The sequence below is a fragment of the Desmodus rotundus genome, chromosome 4 (assembly GCF_022682495.2).
Source record: "Desmodus rotundus isolate HL8 chromosome 4, HLdesRot8A.1, whole genome shotgun sequence".
NCBI lineage: Eukaryota > Metazoa > Chordata > Mammalia > Chiroptera > Phyllostomidae > Desmodus > Desmodus rotundus.
In genome coordinates, this window is record NC_071390.1 from 53,468,812 (window position 1) to 53,494,704 (window position 25,893).

Genomic DNA, 25,893 nt, shown 5'->3' on the forward strand with positions numbered 1-25,893 from the left:
ATTTCCTTGTGCATTTATTTTGGAAGAAAGATTCTAACTTTAGTCTTAAGAAACTGTCAAGAGAGCCGCTGTCTTTGCAAAGCTTTCCCAGCAGCTCTTCTCCCTGAGTGAGTGCAGGCAAGGTAGTCGTTAAAGAATAAGCTACGCTTTTGAAATGGTGCTCGGTCCTCTAGAGCCTTTTCTAAGATAGGCACCCCTCCCCCCACCCTGGTCCAGCAGGGCACTTGTTGGAAGATGGGACCAGCAGCTGTATCCTCAGACTTGTTTGGTTTTGGAAGACATGTTTTGACCTTTGTAATCAAGTATAATGATGACATATATTTCAATAGAATTCTAGTTTAATATAATCAGGAAAATGGCTATATTTCCTTATTTTCTCATTATAATATGTTGTACTAAAGGCCTTGTCACAACTATTTTATTACATTGGGCTTGAAGTACAATATATTTTAATATGATAAAGATAGCATCAGGTTGAAAATTGAGCTCAGTGATTTATTCACAAGTTGACGGGTACTGATGCATTGAAATGAGTTGCATGAGGCAGTGCAGCTAACGATTTATTTATGTATCTTTTTAAACTAAGCTTGTCATAAATAAGAGCAAATGAATAGCTCTTACAGAATAGTTTGTATTCGTTGCTCTAAGGAAAGCATTGTAAATATGAAACATACAATCTGCAGCTACTGCTCCGCTTTGCACAGCTCGGAATTTTTTCAAGTTTTGGACTGCAGGTGGACTTTTATTTCTCCACAGATCTCTTGTCTGCTGGGATTTCTGACATTGCCCAGAATTTGCAGTGAGTCATTTTGAACTGGGAAAATTTCATTCATACAATTAGTATGAGAAAACATAATCTTTAGCATTAAATGGAACCTTAGCAATGCCATCAGGAGGGCCAGAGTGTGTTCACTGCTGAGCTCCAAGCCCTGGGCACAGTGCCAAGCACATAGTAGGTGTGCCCAAGAAAGGTTTGGTTAGGGAGGAAAGGAATAAATGAATGCCCAAATCCAGTTAGTCCTCTTTGCATCGCTGGCAACAGCCACCAGATTCGTCCCCACCAGCTTGTGGCAGCATTGGTGCTAGACCTCAGGTCTCCTCTCAGTCTTCAGTCTTTTCACTTACGTATTCCTTCGTCCCTTCCTTCAGGAAACATGCTTTACATAGATTGTACCAGGGTCAGCCTAGGTGATGAGACCATAAGGATGAATGATCCAGTCCTTACCCACAGGGTAGTGGACAAACACATAGAGTATTCATCCAGCCTGGCGAGGTCATGTGAGAGGTACCCACGGGGCTCTCTGCCAGTGCAGAGGAGGAAATGCTGCCAACCCTTTTGTCCATTTTCCTAGTTAGGTATATGCAAGGGAAACATTTTTCCATTATTGAAACAAGATCAAGAAAGGTTTTGTTCTGATTGGTTGAAATTGGTGCCATACCTGGTTTTGCGACTAACCCTTTAAACATATTTTCCAGCTTATTGTAGAGACATAATGCTTGAAGTAGAATATTCTAAGATAAAAACCTCCTCCCATGATGGTATTTCTGAACAACACATATATAATTTCAGATTGTTGTAGTGTTTTTTTAAATATTAATTTGTTTAGGTCAAGCAAAAGATTTTCTTTAGTTCAGAATTATGTTAGGAAAATATTAATTAGGAATCTGGATTTTTTTGCCTCCCCAATAGGTTTGCAGTTAACATATTTTTATTCTAATATTAGTGCTACATTTTCATGTTTACCAATATAGAAACCTCTTTTATAATTATTTATATTAAGACCTGCTCTGGATTAACATCATAGAGGAGCTCTTTTTTCAACAAAATTCTTTTAAATTAATGTCTATAAAGTACTTAAAATGGTTGAGTGGTTTAAAAGAAATTCAGTTATGCATGTAACCCAATTATCTAATTGAAAAAAATACGCAATGTGATTATACAATAGAAAGTATTTTTTAGAAGATAATAGTAGTAGGTCAGTATTTATTGTGTGCTTACTAAGAGTCAAGTGCATTCTAAAGTGATTTATATGTAAAACTCCTTTAGTCCTTATAGTAAACATTTGAGGTATGGAAACTGAGACACAGAGAGATTATGCAGTTTGCCCATCTGAGGGTAAGACATGGGACCGGGGATTTGTATCCCAACAGGCTAGGGAGTCCAGGTCTCAGGATCTTAACATTTAAGGGAACATTTATGTAGAAGGGGTGTAAGACTGGAACTAGGCAACCAGTTCTAGTGCTATTTCAATATTCAGATAAGATGTGAGGGTGGCTTGGACCCTGGGGGAGTGTCATGGGACAGAAAGGCTGGGTAGTGATCACTTTGTTCTGCTCTTAATTAATACAGTAGTTGTACACAGTAGAAAGTATCGAAAAAGCGTTGCTGAAATCTTGTGAAAATGTAACACAGGTAGATCTCACTTTACACAATATATTTGCATATGTCCTTTTGGGGGTACAAATGGAATCATCATTTAAAATGAAGTAGAGAATTTGTTCTGTAAAAAGATGTATTTTGGACATCAGAAGTCTAAAATGGATCAGCAGGGCTGGTTCCTTTTGGAGGCTTTAGGGGAGAATCTATTCCTTGCCTTTTTCAGCTCCTGGAGGCTGCCAGCATCCCTTGGCTAGTGGCCCCTCTCTATCACTCCATCTTCTTGCTTCCATGGTCATACCACGTACTACTTACCGTCACCCTCCTGCCTCCTCTTGGGAGGACCCTTGTGATTACCTTGGGCCTACCTGACTCATCCAGGACCACCTCCCCATCTCAGAGACCTTAACCACGTTTGCAAAGTCTCTTTGCCCATATAAGATGACATATTCATGGGTTCTTGGAATTAGGGACCTTTCTGTGAAAGCAGACAGGTAAGGAAAGGGCTGTTAACGCTCCCCATATCCTCTCATGCAGACCTTCACCTCCAGGAATGGGGAGAAGTGGGCAGGTACCTTCCATTACCTACACATAGACCTTACATCTGGGCCAGGAAGATCCCACCACAATGGCCTTAGGGCAGGGATGGGAAGGAGAGGAGCTACCACGCTTGCTTGGCTTTTGTTGGGGAACTTCGTGATGACACCCAGTTCCGCCTGAGTGCTTTGGCCTCCACACCTCTCTCAGAGCTCTTTAAAGAGCTCCTGTCTCTGCGATTTATAAAACACACCCAAATATCCTCAGATACCTTTATTGCTTTATAGATCTCTGGTATATTGGCATCAGCTCCATGTCAGACTTTGCAGAACCAATTTTATGTGAAGGAACTGTACTGAAATTTACTAGAATCATATCCTCTCAAGTGTTGAGTCTAGCCCATCAGAGAATAGCATGTCCGTAACCTAGAGAAACATAATTTAAGGTTTGTATGTTAACAGAAAGGTGGTAAAATAGAGAATTCAGACAGGGAATGTTTATGCAGAATAAGGGTGTACTGAAGAGAAAATATGGAGCAGAGGCCAAAGAGATACAGAAAAGGCACTGCAATATTGGCACTTCCCTTGTTCGTTTCCAATTCTCCTTTTCCTTCCTTCCTTCCATCCACCCATCTGGCAGGCACTGTAAGTGTAGGAAATTAACCTTCCTTCTTCCTAAAATGGTGAATATTAAGCAGTTCTAATATTTGAGGTAGATCTTTAGGCACTAAAAACAGTTCTCAGAGAAAAGATGTTAAAAGTTAAATTTCAAGAAAGGGAAAGAAGAAGGTTACAATGTCTTCCTCTTGAAATGAGGCTCTGCTGATTATTTACTGCAAAATAGGCTTCCTGCTTCTTAAGAAGATGATTCTCTGCTCGTAGATTAGAAGTCCTGCCCTGTGGTTTGCCCAGTGACGGACTTTTTCCCTTTGAATTTAAGGAACTTAATGAGATTTTTTATCCCTACCAAAGCAGGAGATACATCTGAAGACTCTGACGGCCTTCTGCCCCTGTAGCTTTTCAGTTGCTTCCAGTTAAAAACTTGCAGACCGTAATGAATGTTTCTATAGAGGAAATCAAATGAATGACGCCTGTGAATATGTTTTAAATGTTGTTTATTTTACCAAATAATTTAGATAAATCTTCCTTGAGGAGGAAGAGAACTCATCAGGTTTCATTAATAATCTGGAGCTTTTCAGAGGATTACTTTGAAATAATTCCCTGCCAACTTTTCATAAATTAACCATACGCTTTCTTTGACCTCATCACACATAATTAAATAGCTGTTGGAGGGTTAGGACCAACTAAAAAGCGATTCTGTGTCTCGATCTCCATCCTCCTGTAAAATTATACAGGAAGTTTCTTTGGTTCTCAAGCAGGGTAATTACAAGAGACAGTTACGTAATTTACAGTTTCGATCTCATCCATAATCATACACTTCCACCAAGTTGTATGTGCTCCCATGAGTATCTGCGTTGTACTTAGATTTGAAAATGATGATTACAGTGTGATTGATTACTTGCATGGAGCATATTGAATTGATTCTTTAAAAATGAACTTTAGCTGTTAACGTGTCTATTTGAGTTCCTGTTATTTATATAGTTTGTGGTTCTTGTATTTAGCAGTTGCATACTAGTTAACAAATTAAACTCCCAGAGCAATTTTTCCTTATTAAATTTGGAAAATAGGGTATGTATACACAGCCTAACTAGAAAAGTAACTGCAGCAGGGTGGGCACTCAGCTGTTGAACACACTAACTGAACCATTGCAGTCCTTTGAAAGTTGAATGCAGATTCTTTTTGATTAGCAGTGACCACATGGTATAAAGATCCACAGGAATAATGTTAGTATATGTGACAAAAGCTGTACTAATGTTAATGTATTGTTACTGAAGTCTCAACTCTACTGCCAGTATTAGGGAGCCTATCTAAATAGTGGACTTCGAGAAAGGTATCACCTACTAACTGAAGGGGTAGTAATTGATATCTTTTAATGCTATTACTGATGATATTTTATATGATGTTGTTTTTCTAACCACTAACATCTAACTAGAGTCAGTTTGGACTTTAAGATTCCTATATAGGGTTAAAGGCTAGATACTTACATGGCATCAGTTCCACTGGCAAACCAGCTAGTCACTTAATCAAGCATCTCATTTTACCCAGCCTGCGTGTGTGCCGCACGCCTGTCAAAATAGACTTGTTGGTCACCTGGTGGGGACACCACCATTTATTGCCAGAGGCTCTTCACCTCAAAGCTTATGGGAGACAAGTAAAAAATAAATAAAAGAAGTTTTCCGTTTCTGCAGATGAGCGGAAGAGGATGGTTTGTCCGGATGACCTGAGGACGACTAGAGATAATCTGTCTGCCTTACATTTTCAACATGAACTGATGGATCAGGCTGGGTGATGGGGCTGTTCTTTGATTTTAGAAAGTTATCTCAAAGACTGACAAATTGCCTTTTGAAATGTACTTTGAAAACAAAGGAAAATCTTAGATTTATATTCCCCCCCCTTTCTTCCTTCAGTCTTGCTCTGTGAAAGCTCATCACCCTGAATTGGGATTACAGCATATTTTGTCCTATTTTTGAAAATTACAGCTAGTGCACATATACACACTCCCCCACCCACCCCACACACACCCTGAGTAGTTTAAGGAGGTTGTGGGAAAGTAAATGGAAAGGCACATTGCTCTTCTAATCGTCCTACCTTCCAAAGCTTGGTTCTGAAATCAGCGGCAGTGTCCATGCTGATGTAAGTGCTTCCACCCAGTCTGCTGGGTAGGAGCAGACCAGATGACGAGATGCTAGAATTCTAGTCGCAGATGCCCCCACAGAACCTCAAGCCTCTAAAGGGGGCAAAAGAAACTACAGTTTTTGCTTTTAGTAGTTCATTTAAGGGAAAGGTTAGTGGTAATGTTTTAGCAATAGGAGAATGTCTTGGAGCAGATGCTTTATTTGAAGTGTGTATGTGTTTAATGCAGTATTTAAAATCTTACAACTTTTTAATGGCAAATTCTTATTACCAGGATTTTGCAACTTAAATGTGAAATTTTATCTAGGTTTAAACTTGGAAGAATTAAAGTAGTTTCGGAAATAGTTTTCCAGATTGAATCTCCAATATTTATAAGAGAGGAAATAATTATAAAATGCCAAATTACTTCATCTTAATTTTTTTTGGTAAATTTGTTTTTCCTAAAACTTTCCAGAATTTAATAGTGGTTTGACCTGGGGAAAATCAAAAAAGGTAAAAGAAGAGGGCTTTATTCTGACATGTTTTTCTAGTTTCTGTCACTTCAAAGGCCGTGGCACTGGTATTTTACCATGCGTTACCTAACTAGAAATGCCTCGGAGTGACGAATCAGAGCTTTACTTAGATGTGTAATAGGCAATGGGCATCATAAAGAATCTTGGTTACTTCTGAAGTGTATGTAAGGAAAGACATTTTTAAAAATTCTTGCCTTCCCCAAATGATTTTAGTTTGGGAATAAGTGCTGTTGACAAAGTATAACATCTCTTACTCTGTGATCATTTTATCCTTGTCAGCGGTGCCTCATTTTTCTAACAAGAGCATTGAGAGGCTAAATCGATACCACACACGGTCATCTTCATAGAGAGAAAGTCACACCCCTCTAACCCGCCAGACCAGGACCTTGTGGGGGCAGTGACACCCTGCGTTAAGTGCTTGAATAAATGAAACTTCTGCGGAGTCTCGGAGCTCCGTTTACTGCGTGGCCATCTTCTCCCTGGCCTCCACTCTTAGGTGTCTTTATTCCCCCCAAGATTCACCTTCTACTTGGGTCTCTCATGACGCACCACTGCTAACACCACAGCCCTTTGGGGTGGCAGAAATGGAGAAGTGGGATTGGTGTTGCACCCCCATTTAACATTCTGGCCAAGGCATAGTCCCTGAGACCATTTGCTTAATATAACCCATAATAGATCTGAACCAGAGTGGCCTGAGACAGGCAAGAGTTGAGATTGGGTGGGATACAGAGATCCACAGCTTTTAAAAGCCTCTGATCTGATGTGCAGACAGAGTTGAGAATCATTGGGCTAGGTTAGAGAATATAAAAAAGAGAAATAAAGAGACATCCTCGTTAGTTACAGTATCAATTATAAAAATACCATTGACTCATCTTTGGCCTGTGGTTGTCTCGCAGGGGTCTGTCTGGCCCTTATCACTGCCAACTTAGGAGGTTGCTGCAGAGGGAGGAGAGTCCCCTTTCCTGCTGTTTAATGCCCTATTTGTGAATCATTATTGTGAGTTCATATAAGTACCCACCTTTTCTCTGGGTGACTGACACAGAGCGACACCCCCTTCGAGGAAGTCCACGCCCACACGCAGAATCATGGAATTCATCTGGTAAAATCCTGCACGGTCTGTAGGTTTGTAAACATATACATACGTACATACGCATACATCCCACAGCTGCAGGGGATTCATGCCCCTCCACACACCTTCCCCTTGGAGGGAAGTTGAAAGAACACCATTCCTCTCCCTAGTGGACTTGGGAGTGGGCGTGAGGGGTGGAAGTGTGGAAATTGAGTAAGAAAGACCAGTGGCCTCAGCACTGGAGCCAGGAGCTCATGGGATCTTTGCTCAGAGAGATCTTAAAAAGGAGGCGTAGAGAAACAGACTGAGATGTGACCCTGGGCAGCCAGCCTTCCTTCCCCACAGACCCACTGTCTCCATTCTCTGGGTTTGACTGGCTCAGGCCAGTTTCCCAGGGACCATCTGGGTCTTCCAGAATATTTGGGTCTTTGTTTCATCTGTCCTGGGACTGTGTCTGGGTTCTGCTGAAGCCCTCAAGCCGTCATTGTTATTGTGGTTTGACAGGCTTGCTGTGTACTGAGGGTAGTCCTTGAAGTTAAAGACTTAAGGACCAAAGGGAATTTGTGGGGCACAGAGCTGTGCTTGCTGGGGACTTTCAGTTGCCAGTTTCTTGAGATCATTCCTGAGGCACTGTGCGTGCATATATAAATTTTTCTCATGGCTTCTTCCTTTACTTAAATTTATACGTGGGTGGTTAGCTTCGGTGGGAGGGGGTGGTTGAAGAGCACTTCCGTCTGAGGCTTTGGAGTGAATGGAGTGGTTCTCAGGTGCCTCAGGCAAAAGTAGGAAAAGCGAGGTAGCTCTTAATGTAATTCTGTAGTACAGTCTGCCTCATTTCTTCTGTCCAAATTTTATTTCCCCTACGTAAAAGATAACCTAGTTGCCCAAATGATCACCTTGAGATTTCATTTATTCAATATGTTGACTAATAATACTATCTAACACTCATTTTAGGGTTTCTGTAATATGCAAAGCACTGTTTATGCTTTGTATTAATTCAGTTAATACAACAGCCCTAAGAGAGAGGTATGATTATTCTCCACATTGTATGGATGGGGGATTTGAGGCACAGAGAGGTTAAATAACTTGCCCAAGGTCACGCAGCTGTACATGATGGACGCATTCCAAGTAGCCTGGCTCCAGAACCCTTGCTCTTAACCAACCTGTAGCACCTCTGATGTCCCATACTGTATTCAATAAATGCCGTATTGTATTGTGGCCCTGTTGCCCAACTTTTAAAAATTATTTTCATTTTTTATTTAATGCAGATGGTCTCAAAGTATGGTCCAGGGACCCCTGCAGATCCCTGCGGCCCTTTCAGGGAGTTTGCAAGGTCACAACTATTTTCAAAGTAATACTAAAATACACTTTGTGCTTTTTTACTCTCATTCTCTCATGAGTGCATGGTAGAGTTTTCAAGAAATTTTATGACCTGTGATAGCACAACAGACTGAATACCAAAGCAGATGTGAGAATGTAGCTGTTTTCTGTTAAGCCACATAGTAAAGAGATTTGCAAAAATGTAAAACAGTGCCATCCTTCTCACTATTTTTCTTTTTGTATTTTAGAAAATGTAATTTTTTCATAAAAATTATGTTGATACAGTGGTTTTATTGGATTTTTTAATGAATTCATAAGTATTTGTCAAATTTGTCTATAAAATTAATAGACATAGCCATTATAAATGGAAGCTCTTAAGTAAAAAAATAAATTAATGTAAAGATGTCCTAAGACCAAACCTTTTGGGAACCACTGATTTACTGTGAAAGCCCTTGCTATTCAGGCATCTTTCCTGGTATAAGAACTTGTTAGATATGCAGAATCTCAGGCCCAACCCCAAGTCTTCAATTGTAACTAGAGGTGATTATTTGCACAGTGAAGGTTGAGAAGCACAGGCACAGCATCTGTGGATGAAGCCACTTAGCAACTCAGTGATCTCCAGCTAAATTTCAGGCTGGAGGGAGGGGCTTCAGAGATTCTTTTCCCCAGTTCTCTCCCACGAAGGGGCTAGGTGAGATCTCCTTTCCTATCAGAGGTTCTTCAGTTCTGCTGTATATAGGGGTTGGCAAAAGTAGTTTTACAGTGTGAGTACACAAAACAGAGTTTATTCTTGTATTATTATTTATTAATTGTATTATTATCCATACGAACAACTGTAAATCTATTTTTGCCTACCCCCATTATTTAGTGGCTCTCGTACAACACAAGGCAGTTTTCTTGTCCTCGTCCAAACTAGTGGCTTCATAGCAGAGTTTCCAGGGGTGGTCCTCGAGTCCGTGTGCATCGGAGTCACCTGCAGGGCTGGTGAAAGCACCAGTGCTGGGTCCTCCCCAGATTTCTGATTTGTAAGTCTGAGAACTTGCAGTTCTACCAAGTTCCCAGGCGATGCTGGCACCGTTGGTCTGCCCACCCTCCCTGAAAACCCCTGGTCTGTAGCAGGTGGACTGAGAAGTCTGTTGAGAAGTCAAGCCCATAGAGTTATGGGAGAAATGTCTTAATCTTCCAAATTTTCAAAACCAATCTCTTAAAATAGATAAAATCTAAAAACCTCAAAATTTGCATTTTTGCTAGGAGGCAAGGCTTAAATAGCAGGGGTTTTCACATTAAATCAGTGGTTCCCAAAAGTTTTTGTCTCAGGACGTCTTTACATTAAAATTTTTTTTTTGCTTAAGAGCATCCATTTATAATGGCTATGCCTATTAATTTTATAGGGAAATTTGGCAAGCAGTAAAAATTCAGGCAGGTCACAAGTCACTTAGAAAGTCACTCCTTTCCTCTTGAAACAATGGAAAGGCTAAGATTCAGCTTCCTTTTTAAACTATTTGCAAAATCACCACAAAATTTCAGCAAGGAGACATTTATCGCCTGTCAAGTTTATGTATCACTATTTAAACTAATTATATGCCATTCATCCACTTGGTCACAGAGCTGCTTAACCCCAGATACTAGTAACAGGTGAGTGTAGACCAGTGGATTCCATCCCCAGGCTTGAGATACATGGTTAGAGCCATCGGATTTCCTCTGCGCAAGAGCTGCCATAAATCCCCAGCCTGGTGTCAGTTCCCAGGCTCGCAAACCCAGTGCTGTCTACTGAGACGAACCTTTCAGTAGGGTTTGCTAAGCAATAAACAGGTGTCTGACGAATGGTGTGTAGTCCTTGAAGATTATCTTCCTCCTAAAAGCAGCTAGCTACACCAAACACATAATCCAGACAGATGGGAGTTGGGAGTAGCTTGCCAACGTTGACACTGTGGTATTTGAGGAAGTTCATGTGGTTGGGCTCCAGGTGGGAGAAGATGAACGTGTGCGAGGCTGCGGGGGTGGCTGCCTTTGTGGGGGTAAATCCTTATCCCTGTCCACACCTTGCACAAGAACATCATTTCACTTCGCTCCAGCCTACAGTCTTAAAATATAACTAGTTTAAAAGGAAAGAATGTTTTGTATTTTTAAAGGGTTAACCTTGCAGTTAATATGCTTGGGAGTTCAGTTAATTTGGGAACTTAGGTCTGCAAAAACAAAGCTTGGCCTTGTCTACATAGTTCCTTCCTTACCCTGAAGATCTGTCTACCAGAAGGCGGCTCTCCCCTCAGGCGGGAGTTAACCATTTCAAACACAAGGATCAGGGCTAGTTAACATGACAATTGATTTTCTTACTCCAACTAGGTCAGCCTTAACCAGAGGTGAGTGAGGTGAGTTTGGGTCTCCTGTGGTAAAGCTTAGAAATTCTTGCCTTTTTCAGACATCTCATTGTTCTCACCCAGTCTTTATGCAAACACCTTGATAATCTTCTGAATTAAGTGTGTGGTCCTTGCACTAAAACTCAGACCTCACCTTCCACTGAAACAAAAGAGGAAGCCCGCTTTCACTGTCTCAAGACAGTTGATGCTGGCAAGGCGTTTCTGGGCAGTGGGCTTTCAATTCCGGGTCTCCGATTGCAGAGTAAGTGTCGTTCACCAGCGTCTCTGGCTCACAGACAATGTAAAGGGAATAATTTCACCAGCAATTAATTATACTGCAGCCACTGGGGTTTATCCTTCAAACATCACTTTGTTTTCAGTCTGAAGAGCCAGGTCTCCCCAGGGATAGTTCGGGTTTTCTGGTTGAAGCTATCCTGAGTTAGGGAAAGGTGTTAGAGCACCGTGGGAATCCATTCACCAGGGGTGTATTATACCTGTTTCAGATGCTTCCGGATAGTACACTGGCTTCCAAGCTAAGTGCTTTTTATTTCCCTGCATCTTTAGATCAATTTTTTGGCATCTTTTTTGTAAGTTAAATTTAAGAGCTGTAACTTAAACCACCACATCTGTATAACTACTTAATAAATAAACATTCTTACCAAAAATTATTCTGTCAGTGGGCTATGTAGTAATTATGATTTGAGAAGCCTAGAAAAGGTAGAAAGAAACAAAAGATGGCAAGAAATTCATTCTTAAAATATTCCATGAAGGTCAAAGTAGTGACGTGTCAGCACCAGCTACAGCTCCTTTTGAGGGAGAGGGCCTGTCGCAGGTAAAATTTAAATTGTCTTCTACATCAGCCTAGTGCACGCACAAGTGGAGTAGAGTAGAAGTGACGCGGGTTTTTCTTCTCAGCCGTATATTTTAATGTATTACAAGTGATTTAACTAGTGAGGAATTGGAAATTTATCCTCTGTCCTTCTGATTGTGGAACTTTATACCATTTAAACCCAAAATTTCTCCTTCAGGAGGAAACTTGGTGGACTTACAAAGGGTCCTAAATTGTCCTTAGTATGTGGAAGTTCTCTCCATTATTGTAAGCTTCTTGAGAGTTTCATGAGGTGAGAGAGAAGGAACAACAAGCTGTAGGTAGGGTAGTGACGTCGGACAGAGGCATCGTGTGGTCAGTAACATCGCTGTATATCATCCCTGAAAACCCGTCTGGTGTTTTGCTAGTGGTGGTTGCTGTGAAACTCCAGTGGGCTCGGTGTGCGTGTGCTCAGCAGGCTGCTGCCTCCCTCAGCCCCTTAGGGCTCCAGCACCCTTCATGGCAGTGTCACTCACAGACTGCAGACTGTGTCCAAGGAAGAGCCACTTAACGTGGTGGGAGTAGCAAGTGCTGGAAGGTTTATGCCTGAGAGCTCTCCACAGACCCCAGGTCGCCTGGTAGCTCCACTGGCCTAACCAGTGTCAGCTCAGGCTCTGATAAGGTGTATCTGTACTACTTCAGGGTGTAAAATCATCAACAGCTGTGTGAAATATATTTTGGGGGGATTCTGGCTGCTTCCTCTTAGCCCAGAGTAGGGACCGTGGGAAGAGAAGATGGAACAAAGAAGTACGTGTGCTTCCGGAGTAAGGTTGCTCATTGTTGTGGGGAATATAAGGTAGGGAGGGCACATACCACCTTCTGACCATGTGGATTATACAGAAATGGCCGAGGGCTGGGGGTTTCTGTCCCCAACTGTGGGGCTCAGATGAGAACCAGCGAGGGGCTAGGGAATTTGACAGTCACTGCAGGGGACTTTTAATTGTGGGATCTCATGGACAAAAGGGGAATAGTTTCATATCCATGGCGCTCTGGTTCTCCAGCCCCCAGGAGTACAGAGCTGGGACCTCCAGCTGACTGAGTATATTTCTCAGCGCGTTCCAAGCACTTAGGAGGCAGGTGACACATGTGCCAATTATCTGTGTTCTGAGATTTGGGCACCCTTTGTACTCTGGCACAGAGCTTTTCTCCGTATTGACAGGGCACGAACGATATGGGCTGGAGCCGGCACAGTGGCCGTTGCTGTTAGCATTCCTGACACACTGCTCTTGAAAGCCTCTGTGTGAAGCCAAATGATGTGTGATCAATGATTTGACTGTAAGATTTTGTGGCGCTTGTTTGCATTCAATCAGATTCTTTCCACTTAAACATGAGTTAAAGACACAAATAAGTCAAAAGACTGGAGCAAAACCTGAAGTTAAATATATGCCTATTCTTTATAACGGCATTCAGAATAAAACCATCAAAATGCAAAATACTGTGTTATGCCCCTCTAGGGTCAGGTTGAATTTCTTGTTCTCTATTTCTGCATTATTTATAGTGATTTTGAGAGGCAGGAAAATGCATCAGAAGCATTTCTCCTTTTAGCAAAAAATCCAAAATTGAGAAAATTCTTGAGAATGCAGCCATTTTGGAAATGTAGATAAAGAAGGAAAATGCTGAAGATTTTGGGTGGCTTACACAGCGGCATGATTTTGTAATTGCTGCCACCTACTGTATGTGGTCGATGTTTGTTTAAATTGAGGAAGTTCGTGAAGGTGAGGCTGTTGAAATAGATAATTAGAGCAAGGTAGACACCATTAGTTTATAGCATTTCTTCTCCACTCCATAAGTGGCTCTTAATTACCGAGACAGCCGCCGGCTTTCATTCATTACCATCAAGTGGATTTAAAGTTTTTCTCATTTGAAAGTTCCTTTGCCAAGAAACCTTCACAGTAATGCTGTAAAATGCATGTTCAAAAGCTTACCGTGCTCAAGGATTTTCTGAGTATACATGAAATAGTTTGCTTAAGGAAATTGTTTTGTTTTGTTTTAATTTGTAGGAACAATGTTCTGGATTTGGATTATGAATTAATTTCCATGAAAGAGGTGAAAATAGAGCCAGTGGAGCTGATAGGAGTTGTAGCAGTTGACTTAAAAGACATTCTTTCATTAGTCCTAAAACAAAGCTTCAGAGCCCTCCAGTTAAATGTAACAAGCAATATAGTACCTGAGTCAACAGAGGCCCTTCTCTTTTATTAAGACCCAGCTGTCAAAGGGTCATTAGGTCCTTCCTGCGGAAAACAACTTGCCCATTAATGTTTGGGGTGGTCCCTCAACAGGATTGTGAGTAAGTGCCTGACATTTACTTTTTGAAAGAATCTAAAGCTGGTGTGAGACTTCAGTTCTGAGACTTATCAGAAGTAGCCTCTTCAGCCTTGGTTTTGTTACATATGGGACAGCCTATGTGTGGACTGCTACTGCCAGCTATGTGAGTTCCCTTACAGTGCCCCTGCGAAAGGCTCAGGAGCATAAACTTCATGGAGATCAAATCACCATAACTGGGAAGAGACTACAGACATAAAATCCATGCGCTTCTCTGATGTGATGTTTTCACCTTGTTGCTACTTAAATTATTTCGAGTGGTCCTGTTCCAGTGTCTGAAAGCACCACAGTGAGGTTGACTTTGCTTTTTCTGCTCTAGGTTATTTGCTTTCTAGAAGAGAAGGCCAAGCAGGGTCCCCTGAAAAGCCACTCTCTGATCTGGGCCGTCTGTCCTACCTGGCCTATTGGAAGAGCGTCATCTTAGAGTATCTGTACCACCACCATGAGAGACACATCAGCATCAAGGCGATCAGCAGAGCTACGGGCATGTGCCCGCATGACATCGCCACTACTCTGCAGCACCTCCACATGATTGACAGGAGGGATGGCAGGTGAGTTCTGGTGCCTTGGGCAATCCCTGCTACCTCTCAAGCATCTTATACAGGGAAGGATCCCCGGAGTCAGGCAGATTCATTCCAGTTAAAGAGGTTTCCCACCAGTATTATTGAAACTGTTCTTTTAAAAATAAAACAGGAAATGATGTTTTTTTGCTGATCAAATTTCAGTTTGCTGTACCTTTTCGTTGATGAGCTTTCTGATTTTTCCTTGCCTGGGTAATATTAGTACTAACATATGTCATTATGTGAAGGTGAAATGAAATTTTAGCTTTTGATTGCACTTTGTTCTGCCTCATCACATTACAGATTCGTTATCATTAGAAGAGAAAAGTTGATACTGAGCCACATGGAAAAGCTGAAAACCTGTTCCCGGTCCAATGAACTTGATCCTGAGAGTCTGAGGTGGACCCCAATTTTAATTTCTAATGCTGCAGTTTCTGAAGAAGAGCGAGAAGCTGAAAAAGAGGTAATGATTGGCTTCATCAGCCTAAGTTGTGTACCTTCAATCTTGTGGCATTCGGAAGCTAAGAAAGTCATTAACACCATTGTCAAAAGCTTGGTTGTATAGAGCGAGCTTGTGGAGTGATAGGGCACTAATTTGTCTAACAGAGGTTGCATGGTAAGACATGATAATTTTATTGAATTGAGTATGAAAAATGAAACATTTATCATTGATCACAAAGCAGCATTTTTCAATACTGACAGCATGTAATCAGATCAAATTTGGTGCGGAGCTCCAAGGCTGCAGTGTCAATCGATTCTTTGTGTTTATGAACTTGCTTGAAGTGCTCCATGCCAGTGAGCATGTAATGTGCTGATAAAGGACTCAAATCAATTCGCTGCATCATTAATACTGCTAAATATCCCATGAAACCCAATCTTCTTTGATTTGTTATCCTAACTGATGTCAAAGAGTCCTGAGATGATGCAGCTGGAATGCTGCTTGGCTGGCTAACTGTCCTGGTCAGAAATGACTTAGAGATCCTTTGCCTTTGATCCTTAGAGGCTCTGGCTGCCTGACTGCCCTCTCACCGGTCTGCCGTTTTTACCCTCCCCCCTTAGGCTGAGCGGCTAATGGAACAAGCTAGCTGCTGGGAAAAGGAGGAACAAGAAATCCTGTCGTCTAGAGCTAACAGTAGGCAATCACCTGCAAAAGTACAATCGAAAAATAAATATTTGCATTCCCCGGAGAGACGGCCAGTGGCAGGGGAACGAGGGCAGCTGATGGAGCTGTCTAAAGAGAGCAGTGAAGAAGAGGAGGACGAGGAAGAAGAGGAAGAGGAGGACGAGGAAGAGGAGGAGGAAGAGGAAGAGGAAGAGGAAGATGAAAATATTCAAAACTCTCCTCCAAGATTAACTAAACCACAGTCAGTTGCCATAAAGAGAAAGGTATGTGCCTGTTTATATTTTCAGTCTGAGTCAGTTTCAATCCAATCTTGTCATTGCATTCTATTAGTATTTGTTTCATTCTCTGTTCTTTAGATGTAGTTTATTTGTATCCAGTCCCACTGATCATATATCATCATCGTTTATCTTACAGTACTGATTGTGTTTACTTTTTGAGGTTTGTTAGTGCTACGACAGGAGACCAGGAGCAGGCTGGCTTTCTAGTTCTAGCAGTTACTGCCACCTGCTGGTTCGTGGGACCAGAGTAAGTCAGGCTATGGGAACAGATAAGGGCCCTGCCGAGTGGTCTTCAACAAATTCTGATGGAACTACCAAGGCCTAAAGAGGCTAGGAGACCTGTCCAGGGTCACACCACTCTTAAGATATGGAGCTAGAACCAGGTGAGCGCTCAGACTCCAAGCCCAGCACTCCTCTTGCTGTTTCTTTTTCTTCTTCTTGGCATAGAATTTTTAGAAGCTATTTTAAGCCATTCATTTGGATGCCACTATTTTGTGTTTGTAGCCAAGTACCCATTAGTGAAAGTCCTCATTTCTTAGTGGCCTGGTGGTTTCTCTACATACACCCTGTGCAACAGGTGAAAAAAAATTGATTTCATCTCTAGACAGTTGCTCAGCACAGATCTGGTATCTTTGTCTCCAGGCTCTCTCTGTGCTATAGAGAAGGCCAGATACTGTTAGGGTGGCCAAGGCTAATAGTGATAACCCAATACAAGTTACGACTCAAGAACCTGCTGTTCTCACTCCCAGCTCGGTGCACTTTCTTCAAAGCCTGGAACCTTCTAGTAGAAGGGCCCCTGTGGGGAGATGATAGAAAGGAGTATCCCATAAAGTGGATTTTAGGCTTATGAAAATATTTTGATTTCTTACAAGGAATATATATTAATGTGTTATGTATATAACCAAAGAAATTTGTTTTAAAAACATGAAAAACCAGAATCATCCAAGGCATGATATGGATACCATCATATAAATGACTCAACAGAAAGAAAACCAGCTCTTTATAGGCTACACTCACGTATGGGAAAAATCCTAGTGGATTAGGAAGGGCAAGCCAGTTGGGAGATTAGTAACTGTAAATGTTAAATTATAGGATATGATTATCAGGCTTGTATGTGCACGTCAGTGAACACCCAGAGAGTTAAAAATGTTAAACACAATAATTCTTGGGTACAGTTTGCCTAGAATTCGAGTTGTAACCATGTATATTGAACCCTTCTTGGCAATGTATTCTCAGTAATTTTGGGGACATATTATTGACAGCTACACATTTTAGCAGCAAATCACTTTGTTATTCCAGCCCTGGCTGGTGAGGCTCAGTTGGTTTGCGTGTCTTCCCATGGACCAAAGACCGCTGGTTCGATTCCTGGTCAGGGCACGTACCCAGGTTGTGGGTGTGGCACCTGGCTGGAGCCCATGTGAGAAGGTGACCAGTTGGTGTTTCTCTCTCACTCTGTCTATCTCTCCCTCTCTCTCTGAAAAGCAATGAAAAAAAATGTCCTCAGGTGAGGGGAAAAAAAGTCTTTGTATTATTCCTATTTTTGAATTTTGTGTCATTAAATACTTTTTGCTTGGAAAATGTTTTATAATTGCAGTTATGGGGAGTCATTTGTGCCAACCTTTGGTGCAGTTAGAAAAAAACGTATATCTTAAATAAATAAGACAGATCTCACATCTTTTATTTTTTAGGTACCTTCTATATTAAAATATTTTGTAAAATTATCAGTTGCTGACATCCCTGCAGCCACCAACTAAGTGATTCTGTTAACATTTTAATCCTTGAAGTACCCTGTCCATTGTTCCTTATGTCTTAGGAAATGGGAACAAGGCTAGTCTTGTAAGCCATCGCATTCCCTGGAGTGCTCTGATGCAGCAGGTGCTCCTTGAGCAGTTACCAGGTATTAAATGAGTGACCTAGTTAATTGTTGCAACATTTATGGAAACATTGCTGTTCGTGATGACTTAATGGCTGTGATGTACAGGATATTGAAGCCGGCAAAAACCACTGGAAAATGTGTGCTAGAAAAGCAAACCTTAGCTTTTAAGATCTACAGTTTAAGCTTCTTGGATGTTCTCTCTCAAAGTGTCTGCTTGAGTAAACAAGTGTTTTATTTGGGAAGCACTTGCCTATGTAGTTGGAGCCTGAGAGGGATGTTAAACATCAAATGGAAGGTTAAGTACAAAGGCAGAACAGAAGTCTTTATGTATAAGATTCTTAGACTCGCGTTCAGTACACGTTTGCCGCATATTGACTCAACCATTTAATTTCTCACGAGCTCTATGTATTGTGTGTGGAATTAATTTCAGAGGCCTTTTGTACTAAAGAAGAAAAGGGGTCGTAAACGCAGGAGGATCAACAGCAGTGTAACAACTGAGACCATTTCCGAGACCACAGAAGTACTAAATGAGCCCTTTGACAACTCAGATGAAGAGAGGCCAATGCCACAGCTGGAGCCTACCTGTGAGATTGATGTGGAGGAAGACGGCGGGAAGCCAGTCCTGAGAAAAGCATTCCAACATCAGCCTGGGAAGAAAAGACAGACGGAGGAAGAGGGAGGAAAAGACAATCATTGCTTTAAGAATGCTGACCCTTGTAGAAGTAAGTGGAGGAATTATAAAAATCTTACCTTTGTGAATATCTGCACATTACTGCCAAAAAGCAGGCACCTAGAGTCATGCCCAGAGGCATCTCTGAGGATGTGTGGACCCACCAGAAACAAGTGCTCGTCCGTCCTTTCTCATTCATAAAAGGTTCTGTCCCTTCTTCCTAGAATTGGATTTTATGTTAAACAGCTTTTCTCTAGCTGAGTTTATCTTACGTCCCAGAAATTGACTTGTCTTCGAAAACTTTGAAGTCTGTCAGTAAGAAACTCACTGCATTTCCTGATTCTAATATTACTTGTTCCCCACATTTACTATTTCTGAAATCAGGGTATACATCATTATCAGTGTGAACATGGAATGTGATAGCTTTCTTTTTTCCTGAAAACAAATATTAGTAAATTGATGGTGTATCTTATAATCAGTGGTGCCTCAGGATATATTATCATAAAGAGCCATCTAAACTTACACCATCACTATCGGCTTTGGTAACACAGGATAATGTGGAAATCAGGAAACTGCCCTTCCTTTTAAATTACTATTTTACAGTTGCTGCTGGCAGGGCCAACCCACCCTATCCTCTTAAAAAAAAGAAAAAGAAACTAAAACACCATCCTTGATGTCCTGCCTTTAAGCCGCCGCCTCTGGCCTTTTGGTGGGGGGACGCGCGCTCCCATCTGGGCCATGAGGACTGTGGGACAGGCTTTCGACTGGACTCCTGAAATGACTGCAGTCCGAACCTTACTGTGTCCCCATCTGGGGGACAGGCCATCCCATTTCCCTGGGCACCGCAGGTTATCACTCTAACTTTTGAAAAGCCACGATTTTAAAAGCATAAGCAAGCATCTTCTTGACTTGCTTAGTTAACAGGAATGCTATTGCTGTGTACACTATTTTGCTGAGCAAAAGGCATCTTACCCTTGGTATAGAGAAACCAAGCCTTGTCCTTTAGTTGTTCTTTTTTAAACAGACAAACATATAAACAGCAGTAAGCTGCAGCAAGAGTTTTTGTGTGTGGAAATCGAGCCTTATTACTACTTTTTTGCTGTTTTCTCAGGAGCTCGTAAATGAATCATCACTGCTTTTTTTCTCCACTTGGTGCCATTTGCCTTTAAAAATTCTAAGTGGTGGTGCCCTCACTGGTGTGGCTCAGTTGGTTGGCTGTCGTCCCACAAACAGAAAGGTTGCCGGTTCGATTCCCGGTCAGAGCACGTGCCTGGGTTGTGAGTTGGGTTCCCCGGTCAGGGCAAGGACATGTACCAGAGGCAGCCGATCAGTGTTTTTCTCCCTCTCTTTCTCCCTCCCTTCCCCACTCTCTAAAAATAAATAAATAAAATCTTTTATACAATTTTTTAAAAGTTCCAAGTGGTTGTGTTAACACCTGATTCCTTTCAGGATCTTCTTTCTTAAAAACTGATTATGAGAAAATTCATCTTCTGATTTAGAGAGTCTTCCTCTAAAAGCTGGTAGGTCCAGCAGCACGTGGAATAAGAATGTAGAACCCAAGGGCACTGGCATGGCTATCACCTGCCTGTGTGGATAGAAATGAAACCATTTGAACATCTTGAGATGTCTGTTAACTAGGTGTTGTACTTTGCACTTCTGAAGGAGTCCGTCCGCATCCCATGTGTTCTCTGCAGCTAGCCAGTTTGAATGTAGTGCTTGCAGGTAAGTTTGTGTGTAATCTTTTTATTACGTACATGAGCTAAAAGCTCACCCTGCTCTGCGCTATTTGGGTTAGAAATCACTCCATTCTGGCAGAAGGGATCTCTCTCTGTTCCACATTGATTATCAGATCTTGTTTTTGTTCCCCAAAATAGGTTCTCCAAAGTTTGATCTCCTAATAAGGTTATTTCTCTTCGTGAAGCTGTGTCTTTATGTTGACCCTCCAGGAGATCTGTATGATCTTTAATTTTCTAAAGATCTTAAGACTTGGGTGTTTTATATCTATTGACTCGTATGCTTTCTTGTTTGCTTGCTTATATCTATGTAAATATATTTAGATACTTATATTCATATGTGCATACAGGTACAGTAAAAATAAAATTAGCTGAACTAAAATGAACTTGACAATTATGGTTTGTTTCTTATTTACTTTAGTATTCAAACCATACATTTGAGCAGCAATTGATCCAAAATACAGTCTGGACAGAATTAGTGATAAAAAGAATACCTGTGTTTTGAATGTTCAGTAATTTCATGGTAAATACATTATAGTTTATGCCATGTGTGATGATACTATAGTAGATTGCAGATGTGTTTAGTTATTTATTCATTTGTTTCAGAGGTACACAGTTTATTTTTATGCCAGAAAGAACATTCGGTTGAAGTAAATAATGTCATCTGAGATCATTTAAACTCAGTAATTGTCCACACGCTGAAGTTTACTTTCTCAGGATAGATATGTGAGTTAGGCTTCTACTCATTTCTTCCGTACAGTGGTGATTTGGATATGAGCTAGCATTAACCCTTTTCCCCATATTTCCTAGTTTGTAAATGTTCAAGTAGATTTTTTTACAGTGTGGAATTCTGGGCATTAGAGAATATCTTGTTTGTTAAATTCAAGTTAGTTTATTATAGTTGTCTGTATCCATCCATGTGCTTCCTATAACAAGTACAACTTTCTGTCGAGAGAGAGTGTATGTGTGTACATGTGTGCATGCCTGTCTATGTGCAACATATATTTTTTCCCAGACCTGGGTGATTTACTCAGTTTATACTGCAGTATTATTCTACATTAGCCTTGATTGTGTCTTTGCCATGAACTCTTAAAAGCCAAATTGAAAGCAGTGTTTGCTAATTAATTTAGAGCAATGAATTCAAGTTGTTCGTGGTTATGCTTTCTAAGACTTTGTTTTTCTTCCTCCCCTTTCTCTCTGTCTCCTTGATAAGACAATATGGATGATGATGCAAATAACTTGAAAGAAGGCAGTAGAGACAATCCTGAACCTCTAAAGTGCAAACAAGTGTGGCCAAAAGGATCAAAGCGTGGTCTCTCTAAGTGGAGGCCAAGCAAAGAAAGGAAGACCGGATTTAAGCTGAACTTGTACACTCCTCCAGAAACACCCATGGAACCTGATGAGCAGGTAACAGTGGAAGAACAGAAGGAGACTCTGGGAGATAAAAGCAGCCCCACCCCCACCGGGACTGAGGAGGAGGTCAAGGAAGCTGTGGAACCCCTGCAGCCCCAGGATGAAAACAGAAAGGAGGAAACATGTGCACCTGTAAGTCCGAATAAATCACCAGGTGAAACTCCAGAAGACGATCCAATCAAACCTGAGGAGGAAGAGGAGGAGGAAGAAGAGGAGGATGAAGAAGAAGAGGAAGAAGAAGAGGAAGAGGAAGAAGAAGAAGAAGAAGAAGAAGAAGAAGGAAATGTAGAAAAAGACCTAAGTGGTACTGAAAGTCAGGAAAAAGAAGAACCGGAAGTCTGTATGGACAAAGACGACCCTGTGCATTTGGATGATCATGAAGAGGAGGAAGAAGAGGATGAAGAACCATCTCACAATGAGGGTCATGATGCAGATGATGAAGATGACAGTCACATGGAGTCTGCAGAAGCCGAGAAGGAAGAACGCCCCAGAGAAGCCTTCAAAGAAGTACTGGAAAACCAGGGGGCTTTTTTAGACCTTAGTGTCCAGCCTAGTCATTCGAACCCAGAGGTCTTAATGGACTGTAGCATTGACCTTGCAGCTTCATGTAACAGTGAACCTAAGGAGCTTTCTGGAAACACTGAGCCTGCACCTGAATCTGATGAGGAACCCCCTGATGAACAGGCACAGAAACAGGACCAAAAAAACAGTGACGAAGCGGATTCTGAGTTCAAAGAGGGAAGTGCAGCAACCATGGAAATCGACTCTGAGACAGTCCAGGCAGTTCAGTCTTTGACCCAGGAGAACAGTGAACAGGATGACACCTTTCAGGATTGTGCCGAGACTCAAGAGGCCTGTAGAAGCCTACAGAACTACACCCATGCAGACCAAAGTCCACAGATTGCCGCCACTCTGGACGACTGCCAACAGTCAGACCACAGTAGCCCAGTTTCATCCGTCCACTCCCATCCCGGCCAGTCAGTACGTTCTGTCAGCAGTCCAAGTGTCCCTGCCCTAGAAAACAGCTATGCCCAAATCAGCCCCGATCAAAACGCCATCTCAGTGCCGTCTTTGCAGAACATGGAAACCAGTCCCATGATGGACGTCCCATCAGTTTCAGATCATTCACAGCAAGTCGTTGACAGTGGATTTAGTGACCTGGGCAGTATCGAGAGCACAACTGAGAACTACGAAAACCCAAGCAGCTACGATTCTACTATGGGTGGCAGCATTTGTGGAAACGGCTCTTCACAGAACAGCTGCTCCTATAGCAACCTCACCTCTAGCAATCTGACACAGAGCAGCTGTGCTGTCACCCAGCAGATGTCCAACATCAGCGGGAGCTGCAGCATGCTGCAGCAGACCAGCATCAGTTCTCCCCCGACCTGCAGCGTCAAGTCTCCTCAAGGCTGTGTGGTGGAGAGGCCTCCGAGTGGCAGCCAGCAGCTGGCCCAGTGCAGCCTGGCTGCCAACTTCACCCCGCCCATGCAGCTGGCTGAGATCCCCGAGACTGGCAACACCAACATTGGCTTGTATGAACGAATGGGTCAAAGTGATTTTGGGGCTGGGCACTACCCACAGCCGTCAGCCACCTTCAGCCTTGCCAAACTACAGCAGTTAACTAATACACTTATTGATCATTCATTGCCTTACAGCCATTCCGCTGCTGTAACTTCCTATGCAAACAGTGCCTCTTTGTCCACACCATTAAGTAACACAGGGCTTGTTCAGCTTTCTCAGTCTCCACACTCTGTCCCTGGGGGACCCCAAGCACAAGCTACCATGACCCCACCACCCAACCTAACTCCTCCCCCGATGAATCTGCCACCACCTCTTTTGCAACGGAACATGGCTGCATCAAATATTGGCATCTCCCACAGCCAAAGACTGCAAACCCAGATTGCCAGCAAGGGCCACGTCTCCATGAGAACCAAATCGGCATCTCTGTCACCAGCCACTGCCACCCATCAGTCGCAAATTTATGGGCGCTCTCAGACTGTTGCCATGCAGGGTCCTACACGGACTTTAGCAATGCAAAGAGGCATGAACATGAGTGTGAACCTGATGCCAGCCCCAGCCTACAATGTCAACTCTGTGAACATGAACATGAACACTCTCAATGCCATGAATGGGTACAGCATGTCCCAGCCGATGATGAACAGTGGCTACCACAGCAATCATGGCTACATGAATCAGACACCCCAATACCCTATGCAGATGCAGATGGGCATGATGGGGACCCAGCCATATGCCCAGCAGCCAATGCAGACCCCACCCCACGGTAATATGATGTACACGGCCCCTGGACACCATGGCTACATGAACACAGGCATGTCCAAACAGTCTCTCAATGGGTCTTACATGAGAAGGTAGGCAACATGGGCAGTCACAAAACCCCTGGGCGTCACTATTGGATTGATCTGCACAAATACCTTCGAAGAGTACGATTTCAAAACCAGCAATTGGTGTGAATGCAAAAACATTTGTTGGCACCATTTATTTAAAAAATTAAAAAAAAAAAAAAAAGCTGTATGCAGCAGAAAGCCTTATACGAGTTGTTTTTCTTTTTTTTCCTTTTTTTCTTTTTTGGTACCTTTGTTTCTGTTACTTTTATATGAAGTTCTCTGCAAAGGAAGGCCTCTCTTTGGACTACAATTGGAGGCAGCCACTGTTGTGCCTGCTTCCATTAAACAATGTGGATATCAAGCCCCGCACCCCCAAATCATCTGTTTTAATACTGAACCTAGAGCTTTTTGTTCTTCCCTGTCCACTCCATGTAAATGCCTTTAGCATTTCAGTTATTGTATATTTTGTTCAAGGTGACACTTCAGCATGCCGCCAATGTCTTTGTTAGTGACAGTGCATTTTGTAGTACTGTACAAGTGTTGTGCTAACAGTAAGCCATTTCTTAAGTTTTTTGCCTTGATTAGGGTGCCCTAACTTGAGGGTTTAAAAAAAACTATATTTTTGTTAATTATAAAACTGTAAAGAGCTATAAAAGCTATTCCCATTTGGTTAGTCAAAAGGGTTTTATTGCTAAATGTTTGGTGTAAAGTTGAGACCCTTTTCCATTTTGGTGACAGATTTCTTTGGGGAAAAAAAGGCAGCTTTCTGTTTTATAAATGCAGACTTCTGTTTATTGAATGAAGCATATCTCAGTGTTTATCTGTCAGGTTTTGAAACATTTCATATATGTCCAAATACTTGGCAGGATTTAAAAAAATAGTGAATTTGGTGTAAAGTTGCTATTTTATGGAAATGCCTCTAACTTTACATTTTCATTCCATCTGTAGATTTTTCTATCTTTATAAAATATTGGAGTTATTTTTAAAGGAAAAATAGAGAAGTAGCTTGTGAATAGCTCAAACTAAGCTTACAAATCGCATGTAAAAAAGCAAAAAAAAGTTATTTGTGTCTGTTTATATTGCTTCCTTTTTTGTAGCCTTTGTACCTGTACAGGGTGACTGTAAGGGCCAAGCAGGGGAGGCGTAATCCTTGTATAAAATAGGAGCCGGCGACACTCTTGTATTTATCTGTTCTCTTTTTAGTCAGTCACTTCAAAAAAAAAAAACAAAAACAAAAACAAAAAAAAGCTGTACATTTTAACATAAAATAAATTATGATGAGCCATTTTTAGCCTCTTGTGTCCTGTCATGTTATGGTCGGTAGAGAATGACCAGCCGAACTGTATCATGGTCGCGTCTCAGAACACATACACATCTGGGGAAAATAAATTATTTAGTGTAAATTGGAGTTAAGAGATTTTCTGACTTGTTTTGACTTTGGGGGAGGGGGTTGGCAATAAATGAGTAATATCTAATAAAACCATCACATATACCAAATACCTATTTAATAAATTAATTTATAATGGATTTTAATGCTTTTCATGAAAGTTTATTTTATGCTGGTGCATACCTTCTGTATGCCAATCATTGTCTTTAAAATAAAGTGAATTTGTTTTTTTCTTTTTGACTTTGATCTTCATTTGCAAAGGGATCCTGCACACATATCCATCTGTCTCAGTTTTACAGTCTGTATAAACTCCCGCCCAGGCCCTAGTACAGTGGTAGCAAACTTCATTTCTCTAAAGATTAATACCACACTCTGGCTGGTGTGGCTCCTTGG

At 41.7% G+C, this 25,893-nt stretch overlaps 1 protein-coding gene across 11 annotated transcripts in view; it reads left to right on the forward strand.

Annotated features, from left to right (window-relative positions):
• Positions 1–25,404, forward strand: part of KAT6B (lysine acetyltransferase 6B) — a 182,622-nt gene extending 157,218 nt beyond the window's left edge. For 6 of the 11 annotated variants that reach the window (XM_053922608.2, XM_053922612.2, XM_053922615.2 and 3 more), the window contains exons 14-18: positions 14,435–14,666; positions 14,979–15,138; positions 15,735–16,061; positions 18,383–18,674; positions 21,569–25,404. In XM_053922608.2, coding sequence (XP_053778583.1) covers positions 14,435–14,666; positions 14,979–15,138; positions 15,735–16,061; positions 18,383–18,674; positions 21,569–24,141 — 3,584 coding nt within the window. In that variant the 3' untranslated portion in view covers positions 24,142–25,404. Of the gene's footprint in view, positions 1–14,434; positions 14,667–14,978; positions 15,139–15,734; positions 16,062–18,382; positions 18,675–20,260; positions 20,345–21,568 lie in introns of all 11 variants that reach the window. The other 5 variants (XM_053922604.2, XM_053922603.2, XM_053922610.2 and 2 more) reach the window with 1 other exon arrangement.
• Positions 25,405–25,893: the final 489 nt, after the last annotated feature.